At 44.0% G+C, this 23,020-nt stretch overlaps 1 protein-coding gene across 3 annotated transcripts; it reads left to right on the top strand.

The window, feature by feature from the left end:
• Positions 1-21,778, top strand: LOC110507388 (ubiquitin conjugation factor E4 A). Of its 3 annotated transcripts, none has more exons than XM_036964865.1 (20): positions 1-105; positions 1,827-1,998; positions 2,320-2,490; positions 3,344-3,456; positions 3,782-3,934; positions 4,766-4,925; positions 5,482-5,684; positions 5,896-6,087; positions 12,390-12,771; positions 12,868-12,994; positions 13,528-13,835; positions 15,114-15,246; positions 17,048-17,238; positions 17,355-17,455; positions 17,607-17,720; positions 18,349-18,523; positions 19,825-20,005; positions 20,299-20,446; positions 20,541-20,698; positions 20,931-21,778. In XM_036964865.1, exons 2-20 carry the CDS (start codon positions 1,869-1,871, stop codon positions 21,064-21,066), a joined length of 3,276 nt encoding a protein of 1,091 aa, XP_036820760.1. In that variant the 5' UTR covers positions 1-105; positions 1,827-1,868; the 3' UTR covers positions 21,067-21,778. The 3 variants fall into 3 exon arrangements, 2 of the variants coding, with proteins under 2 accessions (XP_036820760.1, XP_021443032.2); XM_021587357.2 differs by having other exon boundaries at positions 12,390-12,723; positions 20,931-21,777; XR_005039970.1 differs by lacking the exon at positions 19,825-20,005.
• Positions 21,779-23,020: the final 1,242 nt, after the last annotated feature.

Raw genomic sequence — 23,020 nt, 5'->3', positions numbered from 1 at the left:
CGTACTTAGTTATTCTTGCCTGCTTCACAGCGGTGCGAGAACCAAAGCAGAGGAAAGAAAGCTTTTCTAGCTAATTGAAATACACGTTATCTGCTGTTGTTTCAGGTATGACAATATTCCGATATTTGAATATCTGCTTTTTTTTTTGTTTGACATCTGTCAAAAGAGTCAAGTTTTGCCCCGTAACTGACAAAGTACAGCGGGCTTGACAACTTACCTGGATCATGTGCAGTCCATCTGCTAGCCTAAAGTTAACTAGCTTGCCAGCTAAATACGGCGACTGCTAGCTAGCGAGCTACTTGAGCGGAACCGGTGATTCACTGACGACTAGCGAGCTACATTATCAGCTTGCTTATTGAGTCATTGTGCAATTGATTCGAGTTATCGAAAGACAAGTGGCTAGCTAGCTATGTGCCCTTCCTTCAAATAACACATCACTTTAATCGTTTGTTGTGATATAGTTACATCACTTGACAGCTCGTTAATTAGCTAGCCAGGTACTAGCTAGCTAGTTTGCAATCTAACCTGCTATGTGACTAACTAGCATGTTACAGGTGTCCAGGCTACCACCACTTGACGTTGACAGACCCTTTCCTACGCATCATCATAATGACGATGATGATAATAATGCACTTACATTATGCAAAATCAAAGTGTAAGATGGAAGACGTCCATCTGTTGTCAGTCTGTCTATGCTGCCTTATTTCAGGCAAACAGTAAACATCCGCATTGATTCAGGACTGTACTGTAACACAAGTGCTCTTCTGCCTTATTTCAGTCAAACAGTAAACATCGGCATTCAATCAGGACTCTACTGTGACACGTGCTCTACATTTTGAAAAATGTAGGAGCACACAACGATATCTAGGAGCAGAATGAAAAATATTTGAGGTATTACAGCAGTAATCAGCAGTTGAAACAATAACAAAGAATGGTCCCCGCCACAGTTTCCATCAAAGGTTGAGGGATGGGGCTGGAGAAATATAACCACACTCAAATGTAGAGACAGAGCTATGGCTGCAAGGACAGACTAGATATCAGCCTTCTAGTTTTAACCATGTTTTGAGGCTATACAGAGATTGTTTACATTTACTCTGTTTACAGACATTGGAAAAACAAGCTATATTTTGGCTTCAGATGGGGTAAGACAGTTGAACTAAGCTCATGGGGCATTATGTTATACTTTTCAAGAATCAATGGGTTTATATAATACATTTAATATGTTAAAATACAGGGTTTAGGAGCAGAATTAAAAAATAAACATTTTTAAGATTGAGATATAGCCTATATGATTCCTAGCTGCTTTTGAAGCTCATCTCCTAAAGAAGTTCTCCCTTTTCCTTTCTTTCCGTGCCACCACGTTTGCATGCTACTGAGGCTGTGGGCCGAGGGACAGCAAAGAATTCAATACAACACTTATTACCTGGGGGATTTTTTTCTTTTTTTCTTGGGGCACTGGTGCTACCAAAATTCCAGGTAGCACAGCAAAATATTTGGCATCTTATGCCCCCAAAAACGGTAGCACTGTGGAGCCCTGTCAATAAGCTAACCAGTCAGTCTGTGGTTCACAAATGAACATTGGGTTTCTGTTATTCCTCTGGCCTGAATAAAAATGCATACCGTCTGGGTTTAGCCTAGAGGTACCAGTCTGTTTGAGTTATCATTCCACTCCTTGGCACTACTTGACACAGAGTAGCATATAAGGAGTGGATCGTTTGAAATCACGAACCTGTTTGCTGAGTCTGACACACTTGAAACAACTTCTATAGATTTGTTTGAACTCACCTAGTCCAGTGTTCCATACCACAGTGTACCTCTCTGTCCAGGCTGGTGCCAGCACCTGTTGATGGAGTCTATGGTCCAGTGAGATGACTGACCAGGGCAACAACAACCAAAACATCTCCCGCAACCCCTTCGCTGCCCTTTTCAGCTCCCTCGCCGACGCCAAGCAGTTTGCATCGGGCCAGAAACCACCTTTGCACCATGGTGAACCACCATGTGAGTTACCCTCCCAAGGAGGAGTTACAGGGCACGCAGGCTTTTGCTCCATCCCAGCTCTAGCACACATGACCTGACTAATCGGCTGCATGGCAGGACCTTGATTAGCTGAATTGGTGGTGTTTTAGTGCTGGGTTGGAATGAAGGCCTGCAAACCACGTGGCCACTCCTGCTCTAATGGTTCACTGTGCTACTTGTATAGGCTATAGCCTGTCTGTATAACTTAAACATCACTGATATGGTGCAGCACGCTCACTGGCTTGACATTTGACAATAACCTCATACGGTTTCTTATATTTCCTGGCTTATCTTGTATTGCAGTGGAGGACTCGGAGGGAAGTCAGTCCGAGTCGGAGAACTCAGACAGCATCGAGGACAATGACGACTCGGTGGCCGAGATCAGCCGCTCCTTCCTGTCGCGGCAGGAGCTGTGCGAACAGCTCAACATCAACCACATGATCCAGAGGATCTTCCTCATCACCTTGGACAACAGTGAGTGCAGGAAGTTAGATTGGAGCGTATTAGTGCGTTTACACTGTTTCTTCATTTAGGACACCTTTTTCCATTGGAGTGGCAGCGTGATGCCACTTGTCCCTTCTAGTTTACTGAATCTTGTTGTCATGTAAACAACCCTTAATGTTGCCTGGCTGGGTCTATATGATGTACTGTAGTGGTAGGAACTAAAGCAAATCAGTCTGTTTCCCAGGCAACCCTTTGTGTGCCCATTCACAAGCGATGGCTTGATTAATCACCCATCAACATCCCCTTGTTTTAATAACCAGGCACCCATTCCGACTGCCTTCTTTATTTCCCTCTGTTTTCTGTTGATTGATGTGAGGTGCTGTATTGGGGGCATGGTCAATGTGTGACTTACATCTTTCTTCAACTCCTTCTTCAACTCATGGGAATTCAGTACAACCATCCTTCCTGGCTGTCTTTTCTTCACGCTGTCACTGTGTGTACTAGATTAGACAGAGAGTGATCGGCTTGGCATCAGCCAACTGGCTGACTCAGAGGCTGTGTCATCAAGGGGGTCTACAGGTCCCAGATTACCGTCCGCCGCTTCCCCTTTTCCCGCTCATCATCCCTCACTGACTGGCATGAAAGTGCCCCGATGACGGAGCCCCTGTCTGTCCATTTCTAGTCTAAATCTAATCTAATCTGTTCGTGCTCTTTGGTGCTGCTGGACCGCTGGCCTCTTTTAGGATTCCATTTCAGGGCCATCCAGTAAACAGTAAATGACTCACCCCAGCTCAATACTCATAAACTAGATGCTGGAATGAGTCATGAATGACCCTGTTTGCTCTAAGTGAAAAGTAAAACATGAACTATTGTTTGACCTCAGGTGACCCCAGTCTGAGAGGAGGCAATGGGATTCCTCCACGCTGTGTGTTCCTGGAGGAAATGGCCGCTGAGATGGACGGTCAAGACTGGCTGGACATGGACAACATCGAGCAGGTACAATAGGACTGGACATTGGTAATGGTGGTGGCGAACTGTTCGCTGGTCAGCTCAGTTGACCTCGATGCCATAAGATCCACATGTACAGTACTGTGTCTTCCCATACCGATTTCCTCACTGGCTTGTAAGTGTCAGGGGACTAGGCCTATTAAGTATACAGTGCATTGTCTACTCTAAGAAGATGGAATAGTGAAAAATGCATAGTGAACAAAGTTCATCGAGACCATATGCTCCACATGGAGCAGAGATCAGTAAGTACATGAAGTTCATAGTACAGAATGTTGGCTAAGTTTTTTTATATTTTTTTTATTTTTTATATCAGGCACTCTTCAACAGATTATTGATGCTGGAGCCAGGAAACCACCTCATCTACATGACCTCGTGTAATGCTGTGAATCTCTCTGCCGACCGAGACGCCGGGGACAAGTGCGCCATACCGTTCCTCTACGCCTGCTACCAGAGAGCCAAAGAAGAGGTGGGGGTCACATACCACAGCACTCACTCTCATTCCTAATTTTTTTCTCCACGAATTCCCAGCCATAATTCAGTCAGGAAAAGTGTGCTGTGTAGGACAATTTTAAAAGGCAAACACGGACTGTACAAAACATTAGGAACACCTCTCTCTTTCCGTGACTTGCCAGGTGAATCCAGGTGAAAGCTGTGATCCCTTATTGATGCCACTTGTTAAATCCACTTCAGTCAGTGTAGATGAAGGGGAGACAGGTTAAAGAAAGATTTTTAAGCCTTGAGACAATTGATTGTGTATGCGTGTCATTCAGAGGGTGAATGGTAGTAGGTGCCAGGCGCACCGGTTGTGTGTCAAGAACTGCAACGCTGCTGGGGTTTTCACGCTCAACAGTTTCCCATGTGTATCAAGAATGCTCCGTCACCCAAAGGACATCAAACTAACTTGACACAACTGTGGGAAGCATTGGAGTCAACATGGACCATCATCCCTGTGGAACGCTTTCGACACCTTGTAGAGTCCATGCCCCGACAAATTAAGGCTGTTCTGAGGGCAAAAGGGGGGGGGTGCAACTCAATATGAGAAAAGTGTTCCTAATGTTTTGTACACTGTCTAAACCGTGCTGCATGGGACAATGTAAAGCGAAATAGTGTGACATGGTAAATAGTCTTACTGAACATAATGAATGACCTGTCTAAAGGTTAAATCTGCTGTTTATGTCTAGATCATTTCAATCTGCATAAAGGCTAAATAAAGCATGTTTAGTTTGTGCTCCATTGCTGACAATGATGTGACAAATTCTTAACCTCCATGCTCCCTCCTGACATTACACACCCTCAGGTCACCAAGGTACCGGAGAAGCTGCTGTCGTACGCAGTGCGCTGTAAGAACCTGACGGTGTCCAACACGCGCACGGTCCTGCTCACCCCCGAGATCTACATCAGACAGAACGTGTACGAGCAGCTACTGGATTTGCTGCTAGAGGGAGTCGGCGGAGCCCGTGAGTCCATTCAATTATTAAAGCCCCACCCCCTGACTGTCTGAGGATTCCGGTTCTGTTCCATCTCAGTAGCCAAAGAAAGTGGTGTTTGCTGCTCAGGTATCAACTGTTGAGGCCTCCCAAGACAGGATGTGCTGTAACTTAGTCTAGTCTGCACCCACTGATGAAAGAACTGGTTTAGACTGGTTTGAACTTGTCTATCTGTATTTATTAGTGCATAATAGCCTCACTTTGCTGTGTGTTGTCATATAAGGTCCTGATGATGTTGTGTGTGGTTTGTGTCCAGAAAAGGTTGGGAAAGATGCCTGTACAATACAGAGAATATACTTTACTGAACTGTGTAGGCTATATATACAGGTTATTTTTTTCTGCTATATACCTAAGCCCTTTTTTGAGCCAGGAAAAATCCTGTACACGTTTGGTTCTGTAAAGTACAGCATATTTTCTGCACTATACAGGGCTATGAAACAGTTTTTTTTCTTCTATACCTAAGCAAGCCCCTTTTTGAGTCAAGAAAAACCCTGACATTAAGTGTGCTTTCTGTTGTGCGTCGCAGAGCTGGACGAGGTGGTGGAGTTCGTGGAGGAGGTGATCGCTGGCCTGTTGGCTGACCAGGAGGTGCGCACCTTCAGCGAGGTGATCGGGCCCGTGCTCGATATCTTCCAAGGCCGTGTGAAAGACTTGGATCTCTGCCAGCTGCTACTCTTCTCCTACCTGGACCTGCTCCTCTACTTCAGCCGCCAAAAAGACATCGCTACGGTCAGGGGCCGTAATGCATCGTCATCACTCCTCTGGACTGTTTTCTACAACCATGATTATTACTTGATTATATTCTTTACTATTCATAACAATATTATTATTATTATTATTTGTACAACAACTGCATTCATATGTCTGAGATGGACAACCTTGATCTCAAAAGTAGTTTACTCTTTGCTAATATAATATACTTCAAATTGTCTTCCTCCAGGTATTGGTGGAGCACATCCAACCCAAAGATCCCAACAATGGGCTTCAGTATCAGAAGACCCTCCTTGGCACTGTGTTGAGTATCTCTTGTCTGCTGAAGACCCCGGGGGTGGTGGAGGGTCACGGCTTCTTCCTCAACCCCTCACGCTCCAGTCCACAAGAAATGAAGGTGCAGGAGTCCAACATACACCAGGTAAGGGCACTAGACTCTTTGGTCAAAAGTAGTGCACTATATATAGGGCATTGAATGTTATTTGGGACGGACCCCTAACCTTATCGTCTTCTTCTGTGTCTCCAAAACCCCACTTAGGCCTACATCTAGCTTACTGCTAATGGTCAGACACTAGCTTAGTCTAAGCTACACAATGTGTAGAATAGCAGGACATTTGCTTTAAAACTGCAAAAACAATTATTCACCTTATAGCAAAATGTGTAGAATTGCAGGATATTATAACATTTTCTCTCTACCCCATGGCAGAATTTGTAGAATTGCATGTAATTAGTTTTAAAACAGCAACATTTTCTCTACACCGCATGCCAAAATGTAAAGAATTGCTGAAGATTTTACTTTAACAATGCATAATAATTATGCAATTATCCACTGCCAAGAAGGCAGGCACTAAAATGTTTTGTTCCACCCCAAAAGGCTAGAGGCACTAATGCCTGATGAGTTTCCCTGAGGTTTTCCTGAACTTTCCAATACCGTCACCATATTTAAAGCTGCAATATGTAACTTTTTGGGGTAGCCAACAAAATTCACATTGACATATCTATAACTTACATTTCTTTCTCGTTGAAAGCGAGTAAGAAGCAGTATGTTTGTTCTATGTGCTCTATTTCTATGCTTCCAGTCTTAAATTTCATTTTTGCGTCTTTTGGTTTTGTACACCAGCTGAAAATACAGTATTTTTGGTTCTGGAAAATATATTCCGCAGCGGTTTAGATGGTACAATGATTCGCTACACTATACTTGCTTGTTTTGTCACATAAACTGAAATTAGGCGAACTGGTGGAGGGATTTCTGCATAGTGCATCTTTAAGTCGTTTGAAACACATTCAAGTTATTAACCTTATGAACATAGCCCATCAAGCCCAAAAGTTTGAGCACCCCTGTTTTAAATATCGCTTCAATAGGTTTCAGACAATAACAGGGTATCATAGCATTCAGGGGTATTTTTTAAAATCTGAATGAAACAAGAACTGTCGTGCTGAAATGATCCACTGACAACATAACATGGGGCTTTGTCCAGAGAGTTCACCACAAGATCTATATAAACACACCAGTAGAACAACAAGTGTAGGTTACAGTGTTGTTAAGTGATCACCTCCCGTGCCAGAGTATGTGAGTGGAGCTGAGCGAGGAGCAGAGCGAGGAGCGGAGTGTGCCTAATTTCACTGGAGAACGGAGCGAGATTCCCAAAGGCTGGAGCATCGGCCGTCTTACCCACTCCAATTTCGTTCCAGTAGAGAGCGCTTCAGTAGCACTCACTTCACGAGCTCGGGGCATCCCCGACCCAGCATGCATTTGTAGTCTTATTGGGTGCTGCTATAGCCCCTTGCTTAAGCTACTGTCATGGAGTTTGCTAAATATTTTCATGAAGGAACTGATAAAACACACAGGTGCTAAATCAAGGTGACTTACAAAGATGAGGACGAAGAGCAAGAGAGGGAGTGCGGTAATGTAGTGTCCACAACTAAAGAATCACGATGGTGTACTTACTACGTGCACATGCTAAAATAAAATAGGTAACTAAGTGTGTCATTGTAGCGAAGTATTTATAAAGTAAAAGTCTGATCTCTGAAATTTTCTTATTTTGTGTTCTATTATCTATACAATAGGCCATTTATTTTGGTCCAATAGGCCTAGCATATTCCTACTTTCAAGGAGCTTTCCGTTTTTATTGGGCTATTTTGCTTAAAAACCTTTAGGCCTACCTTTTTAAGGCTGTCCCTGACAAATGTTGATAGACCGAAAGTCGTCTGTTCTTCCGACCAATCAATTGAGCACATCCTATGTGTTTTAATCAAATCAAATATGTGCATTGAGCTTGTCTAATGCTTTAAGCTTACAGTTTGATGCCTCGAGGGCGCTAGAGATAACTTAACCTGACCCAACTATTCTCCTCCCGCTCCTGCTGGCTTTGCCAGTAATGGGCTACACAAGGAGTCGGCAACCTTTCTCATGTGGAATGCCAATTTAGCTTACAATTTCTACCGATCTGCGTGCCAGGTATGGTTTTCATATGCAAATGTTCATGAAACAGTCAAATATAATTTATAACGTCTTCATATCTAAAATTCATTGTCATGTGGGTAATCAAAATGATCTCAATTGAAATGAAAATGATGCAAACCTAAAAAGTAACTTCTATAGCCATTGCCATCTATGTAAAAAAATAACCTACATAAAGCCAACAGCCTGCAGGTAGAAAATATCCAGATTAAAAATAAATATCCTATAAATCACATTGGCTACACATGGCCTGTCTGCAAGGAACCTGAACATTAGGTCCGGCTCAGACTGTGCTAGCGAATACACAGCTGTAGGCTATTTGCACAAGGGATAAGAAGCCATGCTTGACTTGGGCAGGAGCTCACTGGAGCTGAGTACCGGCACCTCATACCCTGTTAGTCTTACAGAATATTAGCTTCAAAGTATTGTGGAGCTCCTGCACCTAAATTTAAACAGTACACGCACCCAAAATGAAGCCTATTTTATGACGTTTCCATTGGATCAGAGCATTCAATTTTCCTTTTCATGCTAAGTGGTCATTGAAAGGGAGAGAGCAGGAAAGATTTTTCAAATACATTGAGGAACTATTAGAACTCTCGAATGTAAAAACATACTTTGTGGGAACGCCGTTTGAGGTGAAGAAAACATTACTTTGAGAAGCTCCACGGGTCATTAGTGGTGGTGCGTTAAGCCAATCAGAAATATTATCAGATCCCCAAATGTGCACATTTATATGCTTACATTTGCGTGCAGGCCAGGGAGCCTCGTAAATGGAATTAAATAAACCAAAACTTGTTTCTCACAAGTGTAGCATAGGTTGTGCACTCTGCAAACAATGTGTCCACAATGTGTCCACAATAAGAACAGGAAGACTAGAATAATATTGAATGCAATAAAATAAATTACTAACCAAAGTAACACATTGTAGATTAGAAATTATAGGAATTAACGGTAAATCTACAACTGGTGATACAGTGGAGAGAACAATTATTTGATACACTGCCGATTTTGCAGGTTTTCCTACTTATAAAGCATGTAGAGGTCTGTAATTGTTATCATAGGAACACTTCAACTGTGAGAGACAGAATCTACATATAGACACCGGTTAGTCAGGCTGATTGAAGTAGTAAGTACATGTAGATATCGTTAAAGTGACTATGCGTATATGATGAACAGAGCGTAGCAGAAGCGTAAAAGAGGGGTTGGCGGGTGGTGGGACACAATGCAGATAGCCCGGTTAGCCAATGTGTGGGAGCACTGGTTGGTCGGCCCAATTGAGGTAGTATGTACATGAATGTGTAGTTAAAGTGACTATGCATATATGATAAACAGAGAGTAGCAGCAGCGTGAAAGAGGGGTTGGGGGGGCACACAATGCAAATAGTCCGGGTAGCCATTTGATTACCTGTTCAGGAGTCTTATGGCTTGGGGGTAAAAACTGTTGAGAAGCCTTTTTGTTCTAGACTTGGCACTCCGGTACCGCTTGCCATGCAGTAGTTGAGAGAACAGTCTATGACTGGGGTGGCTGGGGTCTTTGACAATTTGTAGGGCCTTCCTCTGACACCGCCTGGTGTAGAGGTCCTGGATGGCATGCAGCTTAGCCCCAGTGATGTACTGGACCGTACGCACTACCCTCTGTAGTGCCTTGCGGTCAGAGGCCGAGCAATTGCCGTACCAGGCAGTGATGCAACCGGTCAGGAAACTTTTGAGGATCTCAGGACCCATGCCAAATCATTTTAGTTTCCTGAGGGGGAATAGGCTTTGTCGTGCACTCTTCACGACTGTCTTGGTGTGCTTGGACCATGTTAGGTTGTTGGTGATGTGGACACCAAGGAACTTGAAGTTCTCAACCTGCTCCACTACAGCCCCTCCGATGAGAATTGGGGCATGCTCGGTCCTCCTTTTCCTGTAGTCCACAATCATCTCCTTAGTCTTGGTTACGTTGCAGGATAGGTTGTTGTTCTGGCACCACCCGGCCAGGTCTCTGACCTCCCACCCTATAGGATGTCTCGTCGTTGTCGGTGATCAGGCCTACCACTGTTGTGTCGTCTGCAAACTTAATGATGGTGTTAGACTCGTGCCTGGCCATGCAGTCGTGGGTGAACAGAGAGTACAAGAGGGGACTGAGCATGCACCCCTGGGGAGCTCCAGTGTTGAGGATCAGCGTGGCATATGTGTTGCTACCTACCCTCACCACCTGGAGGCGGCCCGTCAGGAAGTCCATTATCCAGTTGCAGAGGGAGGTGTTTAGTCCCAGGATCCTTAGCTTAGTGATGAGCTTTGAGGGTACTATGGTGTTGAACGCTGAGCTGTTGTCAATTAATAGCATTCTCACATAAGTGTTCCTTTTGTCCAGGTGGGAAAGTGCAGTGTGGAGTGCAATAGAGATTGCATCATCTGTGGATCTGTTTGGGTGGTATGCAAATTGGAGTGGGTCTAGGGTTTCTGGGATAATGCTGTTGATGTGAGCCATTACCAACCTTTCAAAGCACTTCATGGCTACAGATGTGAGTGCTACGGGTATTTAGTCATTTAGGCAGGTTGCCTTTGTGTTCTTGGGCACAGGGACTATGGTTTTCTGCTTGAAACATGTTGGTATTACAGACTCAATCAGGGACATGTTGAAAATGTCAGTGAAGACACCTGCCAGTTGGTAACCAAAAAAGTGTTAAACAAATCAAAAGATATTTGAGATTCTTCTAAGTAGCCACCCTTTGCCTTGACAGCTTTGCACACTCTTAGCATTCTCTCAACCAGCTTCATGAGGAATGCTTTTCCAACTGTCTTGAAGGAGTTCCCACATATGCTGAGCACTTTTTGGCAGCTTTTCCTTCACTCCACAGTCCAACTCATCCCAAAACATCTCAATTGGGTTGAGGTCAGGTGATTGTGAAGGCCAGGTCATCTGATGCAACACTCCATCACTCTCCTTCCTGGTCAAATAGCCCTTACACAGCCTGGAGGTGTGTTTTGGGTCGTTGTCCTGTTGAAAAACAAATGATAGTCCCACTAAGCGCAAACCAGATGGGATGGTGTGTTGCTGCAGAATGCTGTGGTAGTCATGCTGGTTAAGTGTGCCTTGAATTCTAATTAAATCAGACAGTGTCACCAGCAAAGCACCATCACACCACCACCTCCATGCTTCACGGGGTGAACTACACATGCAGAGATAATCTGTTCACTTACTCTGCGTCTCACAAAGACATGGTTGTTGCAACCAAACATCTCGAATTTGGACTCATCGGACCAAAGCACAGATTTCCAACGGTCTGATGTCCATTGCTCGTGTTTCTTTGCCCAAGCTAGTTTATTTTTCTTATTGGTGTCCTTTTTAATAGTGGTTTCTTTACAGCACCTCGACCATGAAGGCCTGATTCACGCAGTCTCCTCTGAACAGTTGATGTTGATGTGTCTGTTACTTGAACTCCGTGAAGCATTTATTTGGGCTGCAATTTCTGAGGCTATTAACTCTAATGAACTTTTACTCTGCCGCAGCGGTAACTGAGTCTTCCTTTCCTGTGGCGGTCCTCATGAGACAGTTTTATTATAGCGCTTGATGATTTTTGCGACTGCACAATTTTCCAGATTGACTGACCTTCATGTCTTAAAGTAATGGTGGACTGTCCTTTCTCTTTGCTTATTTGAGCTGTTCTTGCCATAATATGGACTTGGTCTTTTACCAAATAGGGCTATCTTCTGTATTACCCCCCCCCCCTTCCTTGTCACAACACAACTGATTGGCTGAAACGCATTAAGAAGGAAAGAAATTCCACAAATGAACTTTTTAACAAGGCACACCTAGAAAATAGTCCAAATAAAGAGAAACCCTTGAATGAGTAGGTGTGTACAAACTTTTGACTGGCACTGTGTGTATAGAAGGCATTTTTTTTAGTTTAATTTGTATTTAATTATAAGTAAGTCACAGCCTATATATGCAATTTATAGACTTATGGTTTAATACAACAACATGTTTTTAAAATGCTGAGTGCTTTATGTCCCAATCAGCATTTGTGTCGCACTCGCAAGTGCTTCACAATTTATTTCTTTGTAGGCTGTAGCCTTGAAATAATATAGGGATTTTAATAAATGTAGAGAATCTGGATCCGCAGTTTTTTTTCTGTGAGCTCAGACGTTTTTAGCGGAGCGGTTGGAAAAGACTTGGAGTGCCGGCGAGTGACGAGCGGGATTTCAGACCGCTCTACTCCGCTCACATACTCTGCTCCCGTCTACTTATTGACATATCCTGTCCTCCTTTCGTCCCAGTTCATGGGCCAGTTCCATGACAAGCTGCACCAGCTCCTGAAGAACCTGCTGCAGCAGTCAGGTGAGACGCGCCACCTGCTGCTCTCCTGGCTGGGCGGCTGCCTGCAGGCCAACGCCGGGCGCACCAAGATCTGGGCCAACCAGATGCCCGAGATCTTCTTCCAGATGTACGCCTCAGACGCCTTCTTCCTCAACCTGGGCGCCGCGCTGCTCAAGCTGTGCCAGCCCTTTTGCCGGCCGCGCTCGCCCAAGCTGCTCACCTTCAACCCCACCTACTGCGCCCTCAAGGAGCTCAGCGAGGAGGAGCGGCGCAACCGCAACGTGCATGCCAGAGGTCTGTGTGTGTGCACGTTTGTATGTGCGCTCTTGCATATGCGTGCACGTGGGTATGGATCATTGGATGTCCTTTTTACATAGCTGATTCTCTATTTTATGTTAGTGTATATGAACCTGTCCTCATTTTCTCATTTATCATTAGGTCTGGACAAAGAGACGTGTCTCGTCCCACTTCCCCCCCAGCAGTCGGTGGAGTACGCCCAGTCGTACAGCCTCCTCACTGAGAACCTCATCCTCACCCAGATGACCCTTCACCTGGGCTTCCACAGGTAACTAACTGGCAACGTTACAGAACATTTAGATATAATTAAAATGATAGGCTCGATAGGATTGTCTTCCAAGTAGAATAGGGAATCATGTCCGGTCAATTCTGTGCATTTCTATCTGCAAATTTGTGAACATATCGCCTCACTGAATACACCCCAGAACTAGCAATGCTGTATCCATATGATGAACATTAGTATATTACTTGGTTTTGGGTTTGTGCATGAAGACAGTTCTATTTACCATGTTAGTACACAATGCCTTTGGTGCTGTTTGTCTGACCTAGATTGAGCCTTGTTCCTTGACACACAAAAAACCTCTCAGTGGTGGTTCTCCATTGAGCATGGGTTTAAGTCCAGGAGAAGGCTCGATCTGGGCCCTTGGACTAGACTTGTGATAACATCTCAGTGTTCTCCTTCATAACAGCTGAGCAATATGTACTGTATCTAACGTTGTGAACTGGACCTTGACAAATTTCAATTGTTCCCTGTGACATATGGTTAAGAAAGTTGTATTGTGTCTTCTTGCTTCTCCCTAGACTCCACGAGCAGATGGTGAAGATGAACCAGTCGCTCCACCGGCTGCAGGGTACGTGGCGGGAGGCCCAGCTCACGGGTGGCCCGGCGGCCGAGCAGCTCCGCGAGCAGTTTGAGCGCCTCATGACGGTCTACCTGTCGACCAAGGCAGCAGCCACCCAGCCGGGCATGCTGCAGTGCTGCCTCAACCTGCAGGCATCCAGCGCCACACTCCTGGTTCAACTGGGCCTCAGCAACCAGGGGCCCGAGCACGCCCAGCTCTCCTTCCCCCTGCCGCCGCTACACAACAGCCTGCTCTGTCACATGCCAGGTAGCTACCCCTCTCTACCTCTTCGTCATTTAGACTTTTTTTTTTGCGACTTAGTCAGAGTATTTAACTAAGTTAGGAAAGACAACCAAGTATCACAGTCATTGCAGGTGAAGCTTTCCGTCAACCTGGCTTGTTTACTTACTTCTTTAGACCAATCGCCCCATGAGCAGAAAAGGCCATCAACAACTCCAACTTTCTTTTCAATGTTGCGCCATCAACCTTGACATCACGTTTTCAGTCATTTGACAGATGCTCTTATGCTGACCTGCAGTCAGTGCGTACAATGGAGGTGCTAAATCAGTGGTTTTCAACCAGGTGTGCCGTAAATGGCTTCCTAATCTTGATCATTGTGTTGGAACACTCACTTATAAACATGACCTGTGGAGTGGGAGCACCAGTGCCGCTCAGATAATACATTGAATGGCACATGGTTTAATCTGTATCGTTGTTTCAAGTCCAGTTCGCTCAAGCTGTTACATTTGTATCTTTTTTGAGGGGCCGGCATCACGAGCAAAGTCATTTTGTATCATTTAACTTCGCCTGTGAGAACCATTAGCACAGGCAAGTCTTAGCTGTACCACAGCCTCTGCCATAGAAACAAACGGAACATGGCTTTGTGGCTGTGGTTACACCTTTACAATGCAGAAAAACGCTCGTCTCTAGCTCAAACCTTTCAAAACTTAAGACCTACAGTATTTTTTTTTTTTTTTCGCTGCGCAGATTGCGGGACCCTCTTAAAGGGGTACACACAAATGAGTCATCATGAGTAAGGTACTATAAAAAACCTAGTTCAAATAATCCCCATTTAATCTATAAAATAATGTTTGTCATGGAAAATCGATGATTAAGGATCAGATAAGATGGCGGTCGTTACCACTAAATTAATTAATAGGGCCATTTTAGGTGTGCCACAGAATTGTTTTATCCCATCAAGATGTGCCACGGTTCATTAAAGGTTGGGAACCACTGTGCTAAATAACAGCAAAAATAATAATCATTTGCCCAATGACAGGGCTATAGAAGAATTGTGAGAGAATAACACAAGTAGAGAGCAGAGGAGGCTGGCGGGAGTAGCTATAGGAGGACGGGCTCATTGTTATTGCTGGAATGGAATGAATGGAAACACCAAACACACGGAAACAACGTGTTTGACTCCATTCCAGCCATTTAAAAAGTGCCCGTCCTCATGTAGCCCCTCCCACCAGCCTCCTCTGGGAGAGAGTTTAGTACGACTACTAAGAGGGGTTGGTTATCACAAGGATTCTTGTACGTCTGCAGAGTTCTTTGCGGAGAACTTGGGAGATTTCTTTGTCTTCCTCCGCCGCTTCGCCGACGAGGTCCTGGAGTCTTCTGCCGACAGCTTGGAGCAGGTCCTCAACTTCATCACTGTGTTCATGGGAAACGTGGAGAGGTAGGGGGAAGAGAGGGGGAGGCATTGAGTTCACCCGTGCGCACACACAGTACCAGGCCAAATGTTTGTGCATAATATTCATGTATCCTGGTACATACACTACTTTTCAAAACTTTGGGGTCATTTATACATTTCCTTGTTTTTTTTGTTGAAAGAAAAGCTCATTTTTTGGTCCGTTTAAAATAACATCAAATTGATTAGAAATACAGTGTAGACATTGTTAATGTTGTAAATGATTGTAGCTGGAAATGGCAGATTTTTCATGGAATATCTACATAGGCGTACAGAGGCCCATTATCAGCAACCATCACTCCTGTGTTCCAAATGGCACGTTGTGTTAGCTAATCCAAGTTTATAATTTTAAAAGGCTGACTGATCATTAGAAAATCCTTTTGCAATTATGTTAGCACAACTGAAAACTGTTGTTCTGATTAAAGAAGCATTAAAACTGTCCATCTTTAGACTAGTTGAGTGTCTGGAGCATCAGCATTTGTGGGTTCGATTACAGGCTCAAAATGGCCAGAAACAAAGAACTTTCTTCTGGAACTCGTCAGTCTGTTCTTGTTCTGAGAAATGAAGGCTATTCCATGCGAGAAATTGCTAAGAAACTGAAGAACTCGTACAACGCTGTGTACTACTCCTTTCACAGAACAGCGCAAACTGGCCCTAACCAGAATAGAAAGAGTGGGTGGCCCCGGTGCACAACTGAGCAAGAGGACAAGTACATTAGAGTGTCTAGTTTGAGAAACGGATGCCTCAAGTCCTCAACTGGCAGCTTAATTAAATAGTACCCGCAAAACACCAGTCTCAACGTCAACAGTGAAGAGGCGACTCCGGGATGCTGGCCTTCTAGGAAGAGTTGCAAAGAAAAAGCCATATCTCAGACTGGCCAATAAAAAGAAAATATTAAGATGGGCAAAAGAACACAGACACTGGACAGAGGAAGATTGGAAAAAAGGGTTATGGACAGACTAATCTAAGTTTGAGGTGTATGAATCACAAAGAAGAACATTTATGAGATGCAGAAGAAATTAAAAGATGCTAGAGCAGTGCTTGACGTCATCTGTCAAGCATGGTGGAGGCTATTTGATGGTCTGGGGTGCTTTGGTGGTGGTAAAGTGGGAGATTTGTACAGGGTAAAAGGGATCTTGAAGGAAGGCTATCACTCCATTTTGCAACGCCATGCCATACCCTGTGGACGGCGCTTAATTGGAGCCAATTTCCACGTACAACAGGACAATGACCCAAAGCACAGCTCCAAACTATGCATTAATTATTTAGGGAAGACGCAGCTGGTATTCTGTCTATAATGGAGTGGCCAGCACAGTAACATCTCAACCCTATTGAGCTGTTGTGGGAGCAGCTTGACCGTATAGTACGTAAGAAGCCAATCCAATCTTGGTGCTTCAGGAAGCATGGGGCTGAAATCTCTTCAGATTACCTCAACAAATTGACAACTAGAATGCCAAAGGTCTACAAGGCTGTAATTGCTGCAAATGGAGGATTATTTGATGAAAGCAATGTTTGAAGGACAATATTATTATTTAAATAAAAAATAATTATTTATAACCTTGTCAACATCTTGACTATATTTCCTATTAATTTTGCAAGGACATTTCTAAGTGACCCAAAACATTTGAACGGTAGTAAACAGTCCTCAGGGTATTGTACATCTCAATTGTGGATCGCCATTGGCTGTTATAAGTCACTCTTCTGGATGTGATATTCCTAAGGGGTAAATGCATCTACCATTCGGACTCATCGATGTTCCTATTGTGTTACTCTTTACCCATGTACCCAGGATGAAGAACCCTCATTTGCGGGCGAAGCTGGCAGAGGTGCTGGAGGCGGTGATGCCCCACATGGAACCGGCGTCGGCTGGCACAGCCCAGCCAATCATGTTCCAGCGTCAAAGGGTCTTCTGCTCCTACCACCATGCACCTCACCTGGCTGAGGCACTCATTGCTGTGTTTGTGGACATTGAGTTCACTGGTGGGTTTAGTGTGTGTGTCTTGCGCACATGTTTTTGTGTGTGTTAGAATCTAAACCTTTGTAATGAAGCTCAAGTGCATGCATGTGACTTGTATGTTATTGACTTTTCTCCTCAGGTGACCCTCACCAGTTTGAACAGAAGTTCAACTACAGGAGACCTATGTATCCCATCCTCAAGTTCATGTGGGGGAAGGAGAGCTACAGAGAGAGCATTAAGGCAAGCTTGTTTCCCTTTTTTTCTCAGTTATTTAGATGGTACCACATTTAGAGTAGTCCTTATTGAAGACCGCAGAAAACACATGGCTATTGCTTTTCAGTTCTGCACCATAATGCCCCGAAATTCTTATGTGGAATGTTGTTCACTTCAGAGTCTTGCTGTTTATGCATCCGAGAACCTCGAGGCCATGAATCCTCCACTCTTCCTGCGGTATCTGAATCTCCTGATGAACGACGCCATCTTCCTACTCGACGAAGCTATACAGGTGAGAAACTGTCAGTGTTTCTTGCTCGTTTTATAAAAAGGACATTCCTAGCGTTGACTTATGTTGACTTATATCCATCTCAGTAGTGGCTGATGACACTTTAAATCGGCGGACGGGCTCATTGTAATGCCTGGAATGGAATCAACGAATGGTACTAAGCACATAGTTTCTATACGTTTTATACCATTCCATTCCGACCATTACTATGAGTCGTCCTCACCTCACCAGCCTCTACTGATCTATCTTTTTATTCATTTTTGGGGGGACCTAAAAGACTGTAAAAACATCCGCAAATCAGCTCCAATTGGTTTTGATTTTTAGAAATCTGTTCCAAAGTATTCCCACACACAAAAGAGAGTTAATGTATATGTGATCGTGTACAAATGTAAGCAAGGTTTGAAATGATTATGTTTAAATAAAATATGTCTGTTTGAGCTTCTTGCAGTCAATTTGCAGTCTACAAATGATTTATTATTATGTTCCGGCCGCCTGACCATCCGCTGAAGAAGAAATTGTCCCTCGGCTGAATCTAGTTGTGTATTCCCTGGTTTATCCGAAGATCCTACGTTTTAAACTCGGTCCGATTTTCTCACTACTTCCCTCTGATCTGGTTATTTTTCTGTGGTAGTACCTGAGCAAGATTAAGCTTCTGCAGCTGGAGAAGGACCATGGCGAGTGGGAGGGCCTGGCTCCTGATGCCCTCAGGGAGAAGGAGTCCAGTCTGCATATGTTGGGACAGCTGGCACGCTTCCATAACATCATGTCCAACGAGACCATCGGCACACTGGCTTTCCTCACATCGGGTTAGTTGGAGCGGGAGGATGAATGGAAAACAATGAGTGGATAATGTCTTGGACATGCGTCTCGACCTAGAGCTACACAAACTATGGGTGTTTGTGTATTTAAAAAAAAGATATATATTTTAGACATCATTGTCCAATTCATTGAGCAGAATTAAGAGTTTGCCCTGTTTAAGGTAACAATACTTTATATTTGATGGCACTGTGTTGTACACTGAGGATACAAAACATTAGGAACACCTTTCTCATATTGAGTTACACCCCCCCCTTTTGCCCTCAGAACAGCCTTAATTTGTCGGGGCATGGACTCTACAACGTGTCTAACGCATTCCACAGGGATGCTGGACCATGTTGACGCCAATTCTTCCCACAGTTGTGTCAAGTTGGTTTGATGTCCTTTGGGTGGTGGACCATTCTTGATACATATGGGAAACTGTTGAGCATGAAAAACCCAGCAGAGTTGCAGTTCTTTTTAATTTATTTATATTTTTTACCCCTTTTTTCTCCCCAATTTCATTGTAATGCCTGGAATGGAATCAACGAATGATATCAAGCACATGGTTTCTATACGTTTTATACCATTCCATTCCGACCATTACTAAGAGTCGTTCTCACCTCACCAGCCTCTACTACATGTGTCCTCCGAAACACAACCCAACCAAGCCACACTGCTTCTTGACACAATGCCCATCCAACCCGGAAGCCAGCCGCACCCATGTGTCGGAGGAAACACCGTACACCTGGTCAGCATGCACTGCGCCCGGCCCGCCACAGGAGTGGCTAGTGCGCGATGAGACAAGGATTTCCCTGCCGGCCAAACCCTCCCTAACCCAGATGATGCTGGGCGAATTGTGTGCCGCCCCATGGGCGGCCGGCTGTGACAGAGCCTGGGCTCGAACCCAGAATCTCTGGTGGCACAGCTAGCACTGCGATGCAGTGCCTTAGACCACTGCGCCACCTGGGAGGCTCAGCGTTGCAGTTCTTGACACTCAAATTGGTGTGCCTGGCACCTACTACCATACCCCGTTCAAAGGCACGTAAATATTTTGTCTTGCCCATTCACCCTCTGAATGGCACACATTCACAATCCTTGTCTCAAGGGTTAAAAATACTTATTTAACCGATCTCCTCCCCTTCTTCTACACTGATTGAAGTGGATTTAACAAGTGACATCAATAAGGGATCATAGCTTTCACCTGGATTCACCTGGTCGATCTGTCATGGAAAGAGCAGGTGTTTTGTACACTCTGTATATATGAATATATTGAAACTCCTACTCGCTTCTCCCTCTCATGATATCCCAGAGATCAAGTGTATTTTTGTGCACCCTTTCATGGCCGAGAGGATCATCTCCATGCTCAACCACTTCCTGCAGCACCTGGTTGGCCCCAAGATGGGCGCCCTGAAGGTGAAAGACTTCAGCGAGTTTGACTTCAAGCCTCAACAACTGGTCTCCGATATCTGCACCATCTACCTTAACCTGGGGTACGTTTCAAAAAGGCAGTATTTCAAGGCTAATACAAGGCTCAGAAGTTGTTCTGGGTTGAAATTCCCTTGCTTTTTCCATCTGTACTTCTTCAGCCGATCAAATATTTTGAGCGTTTGCCTGGAGTGCCAGGTGGGGGGTGTTTGCATGTTTTGGATGGTTCAATTGTGCCAGGCAAGCATAGCTAAATTAGTTCAACCTTTTTTTAAGTACAATTTGAATCCATGTGTGGCATATAAGGGGGCTATTTGGTTTCTAGTGACTCTAACAATGTCTGTTTTCTCTTCGGCAGTGATGAAGAGAATTTCTGTGCCACTGTCCCAAAAGACGGGCGCTCCTACTCTCCCACGCTCTTCTCTCAGACTGTCCGAGTCCTGAAGAAGATCAACAAGCCCGGAGAAGTTATTGTTGGTTTCGGTCTCCTTGCTGACAAAATAAAGGTTAGATCTGTATAAAATCACCTTACACTGTACCACTATGCCCTCTCCATACCATGACCCTAAATGAATAACTTCTGCCTGTCTCCTGTCTTAGTCTCATGCAGACCGACAGCTGCAGGATGAGGAAACGTACGCGGACGCCCCAGACGACTTCCTGGACCCCATTATGTCCACACTGATGCTCGACCCTGTGCTGCTCCCCTCCTCCAATGTCACGGTTGATCGCTCGACCATAGCACGGCATTTACTCAGGTGAGTGATCCCTTAGGAGTAGCATGTCTACGTGCTGCTGGTTTATTCCAGGGACTGCATGCATCAAGCATCTCAGAATAGGAGTGCTGATCTAGGATCCCCCCTGTCTGTGTAGTCTTATTCATTGTTATCTAAAAGGCAAAACTGGTCCTAAATCAGCAGTCTTGAAACATACGGCCCGAGATCACGTTTTTTTGTACAATATTGAGTATCAATTTTCATTTCCCTACAGTGATCAGACAGACCCGTTCAACCGCAGTCCACTCACAATGGATCAGATCCGGCCCAACGAGGAGCTGAAGCAACAGATCTTACAGTGGCTGGCCCAGCATAAGCAGGAGCGGCTGCAGATGGGCCCTAGTGGCTAGCCCTGGGATCTTCTCAAACAAACTATGATTGTACCATACCTTCCCTCACCTCCTTTACCGGCAGTAGTATGCTCCACTTTGACTCATCCATGTGTGCTTGCCTTCAAGCTTCGGACTTCAAACCACGTGAGACATTGGTTTCTCCCTCTCATGCAGCGCACATCACTCAAATACCCTCACTGGTCAATGGAAGATCCCATGTCTCAAAAACTGTCAAGAGAGCAGGTAGTGGTGCAATTGAAAACCGAGTTGCACTGCTACATTCATGTGCCCTATGGTGGTTTTAGAATGTTGCCCCCTGCTTCAGAGAATATGCTGTTTACCATTAGTGGTTGCAGTCTGGTCAGAACCACTGGTCTAACTGGACAATAGTCGTTTAGGAATTCCTAAATGAATATCAGCTCTGCCAAATGTTTTATATTTTAAAAGTAGGCAAAGCATACTGAACATGGACTTCAGAACAAGAAAATGTCATATGTCTTATTAATTGCCCCGTGTCTCTATAGTAACCCTAAGGTCAATATGCACTACGAACCTAAACAACATTATCTAACGTTATTTAGCATTTACAATTGAAATAATGTCTTATGCAAGCATATACAGTGCCTTGCGAAAGTATTCGGCCCCCTTGAACTTTGCGACCTTTTGCCACATTTCAGGCTTCAAACATAAAGATATAAAACTGTATTTTTTTGAAGAATCAACAACAAGTGGGACACTGAGCTGAAAGTTTAGAGGGACGGCCAGGTCTTGGTAGATTTGCAGTGGTCTGATACTCCTTCCATTTCAATATTATCGCTTGCACAGTGCTCCTTGGGATGTTTAAAGCTTGGGAAATCTTTTTGTATCCAAATCCGGCTTTAAACTTCTTCACAACAGTATCTCGGACCTGCCTGGTGTGTTCCTTGTTCTTCATGATGCTCTCTGCGCTTTTAACGGACCTCTGAGACTATCACAGTGCAGGTGCATTTATACAGAGACTTGATTACACACAGGTGGATTGTATTTATCATCATTAGTCATTTAGAGATCCTCACTGAACTTCTGGAGAGAGTTTGCTGCACTGAAAGTAAAGGGGCTGAATAATTTTGCACGCCCAATTTTTCAGCTTTTGATTTGTTAAAAAAGTTTGAAATATCCAATAAATGTCGTTCCACTTCATGATTGTGTCCCACTTGTTGTTGATTCTTCACAAAAAAATACAGTTTTATATCTTTATGTTTGAAGCCTGAAATGTGGCAAAAGGTCGCAAAGTTCAAGGGGGCCGAATACTTTCGCAAGGCACTGTAATACCCATGTAATAAAATGTGGGCTAACCAATCTTAATTTAAAGAATCGGTGCCTAAAACTACCAGCCTTGCTTTAATTTCATCGACCAGACATTTTTCAAGTTATTATATTGTCTTTGTTGCATTTATGGTATCAAATGTGCTGTCAACGGATATGTCTTAAATCCTAAACAAGAGATGGTATAGACAATGTAGGAGTTTGGGTGTCACTTGCTATTGGTTATTTACAAAGCAGTTTGTAACTTGTGCGAGTTGCTCTTGTTTGGAATTTTAGACTTAATGCAAAGTATAGTGTGATTTGCCGAAGAAATTAGTAGAACACGTGTGAGAGAATGCCCATTTGATAGCATGCATTTGTATGTGGTGTATCTACTAACTTGATGATTACCAGAGTGAAATTATAATGCAATATTTTAACTGTCAATGTATTTTGAATGTACAGTATGACTAATAAATAAAAAGCTTTGATGTGTTACAGTATCAATCTTTTGCATTACTTCTTCCAGTAGCCTAATAACAGGCAATAACTCATTTATTTCCAATACTCATTCATTAAGTACTAAAGTTAACATAACACAATGATAATTGTATGGTGTATTAGGAACTGAACAAAGTTTTTACCAACCAACACTATCCAATTACGCTGAACAGAAATATAAACACAA

This window comes from Oncorhynchus mykiss, chromosome 27, assembly GCF_013265735.2.
Source record: "Oncorhynchus mykiss isolate Arlee chromosome 27, USDA_OmykA_1.1, whole genome shotgun sequence".
Classification (NCBI taxonomy): domain Eukaryota; kingdom Metazoa; phylum Chordata; class Actinopteri; order Salmoniformes; family Salmonidae; genus Oncorhynchus; species Oncorhynchus mykiss.
This window is presented reverse-complemented; position numbering and strand designations above follow the sequence as displayed.

Excerpts from the sequence above, each read along its gene's own strand:
- LOC110507388 (XM_036964865.1), top strand. The coding sequence starts at position 1,869 with ATGACTGACCAGGGCAACAACAACCAAAACATCTCCCGCAACCCCTTC. Across the intron at positions 2,491-3,343 it reads CCTCATCACCTTGGACAACA|GTGACCCCAGTCTGAGAGGA; the intron begins GTGAGTGCAGGA and ends GTTTGACCTCAG. Across the intron at positions 5,685-5,895 it reads GCCAAAAAGACATCGCTACG|GTATTGGTGGAGCACATCCA; the intron begins GTCAGGGGCCGT and ends GTCTTCCTCCAG.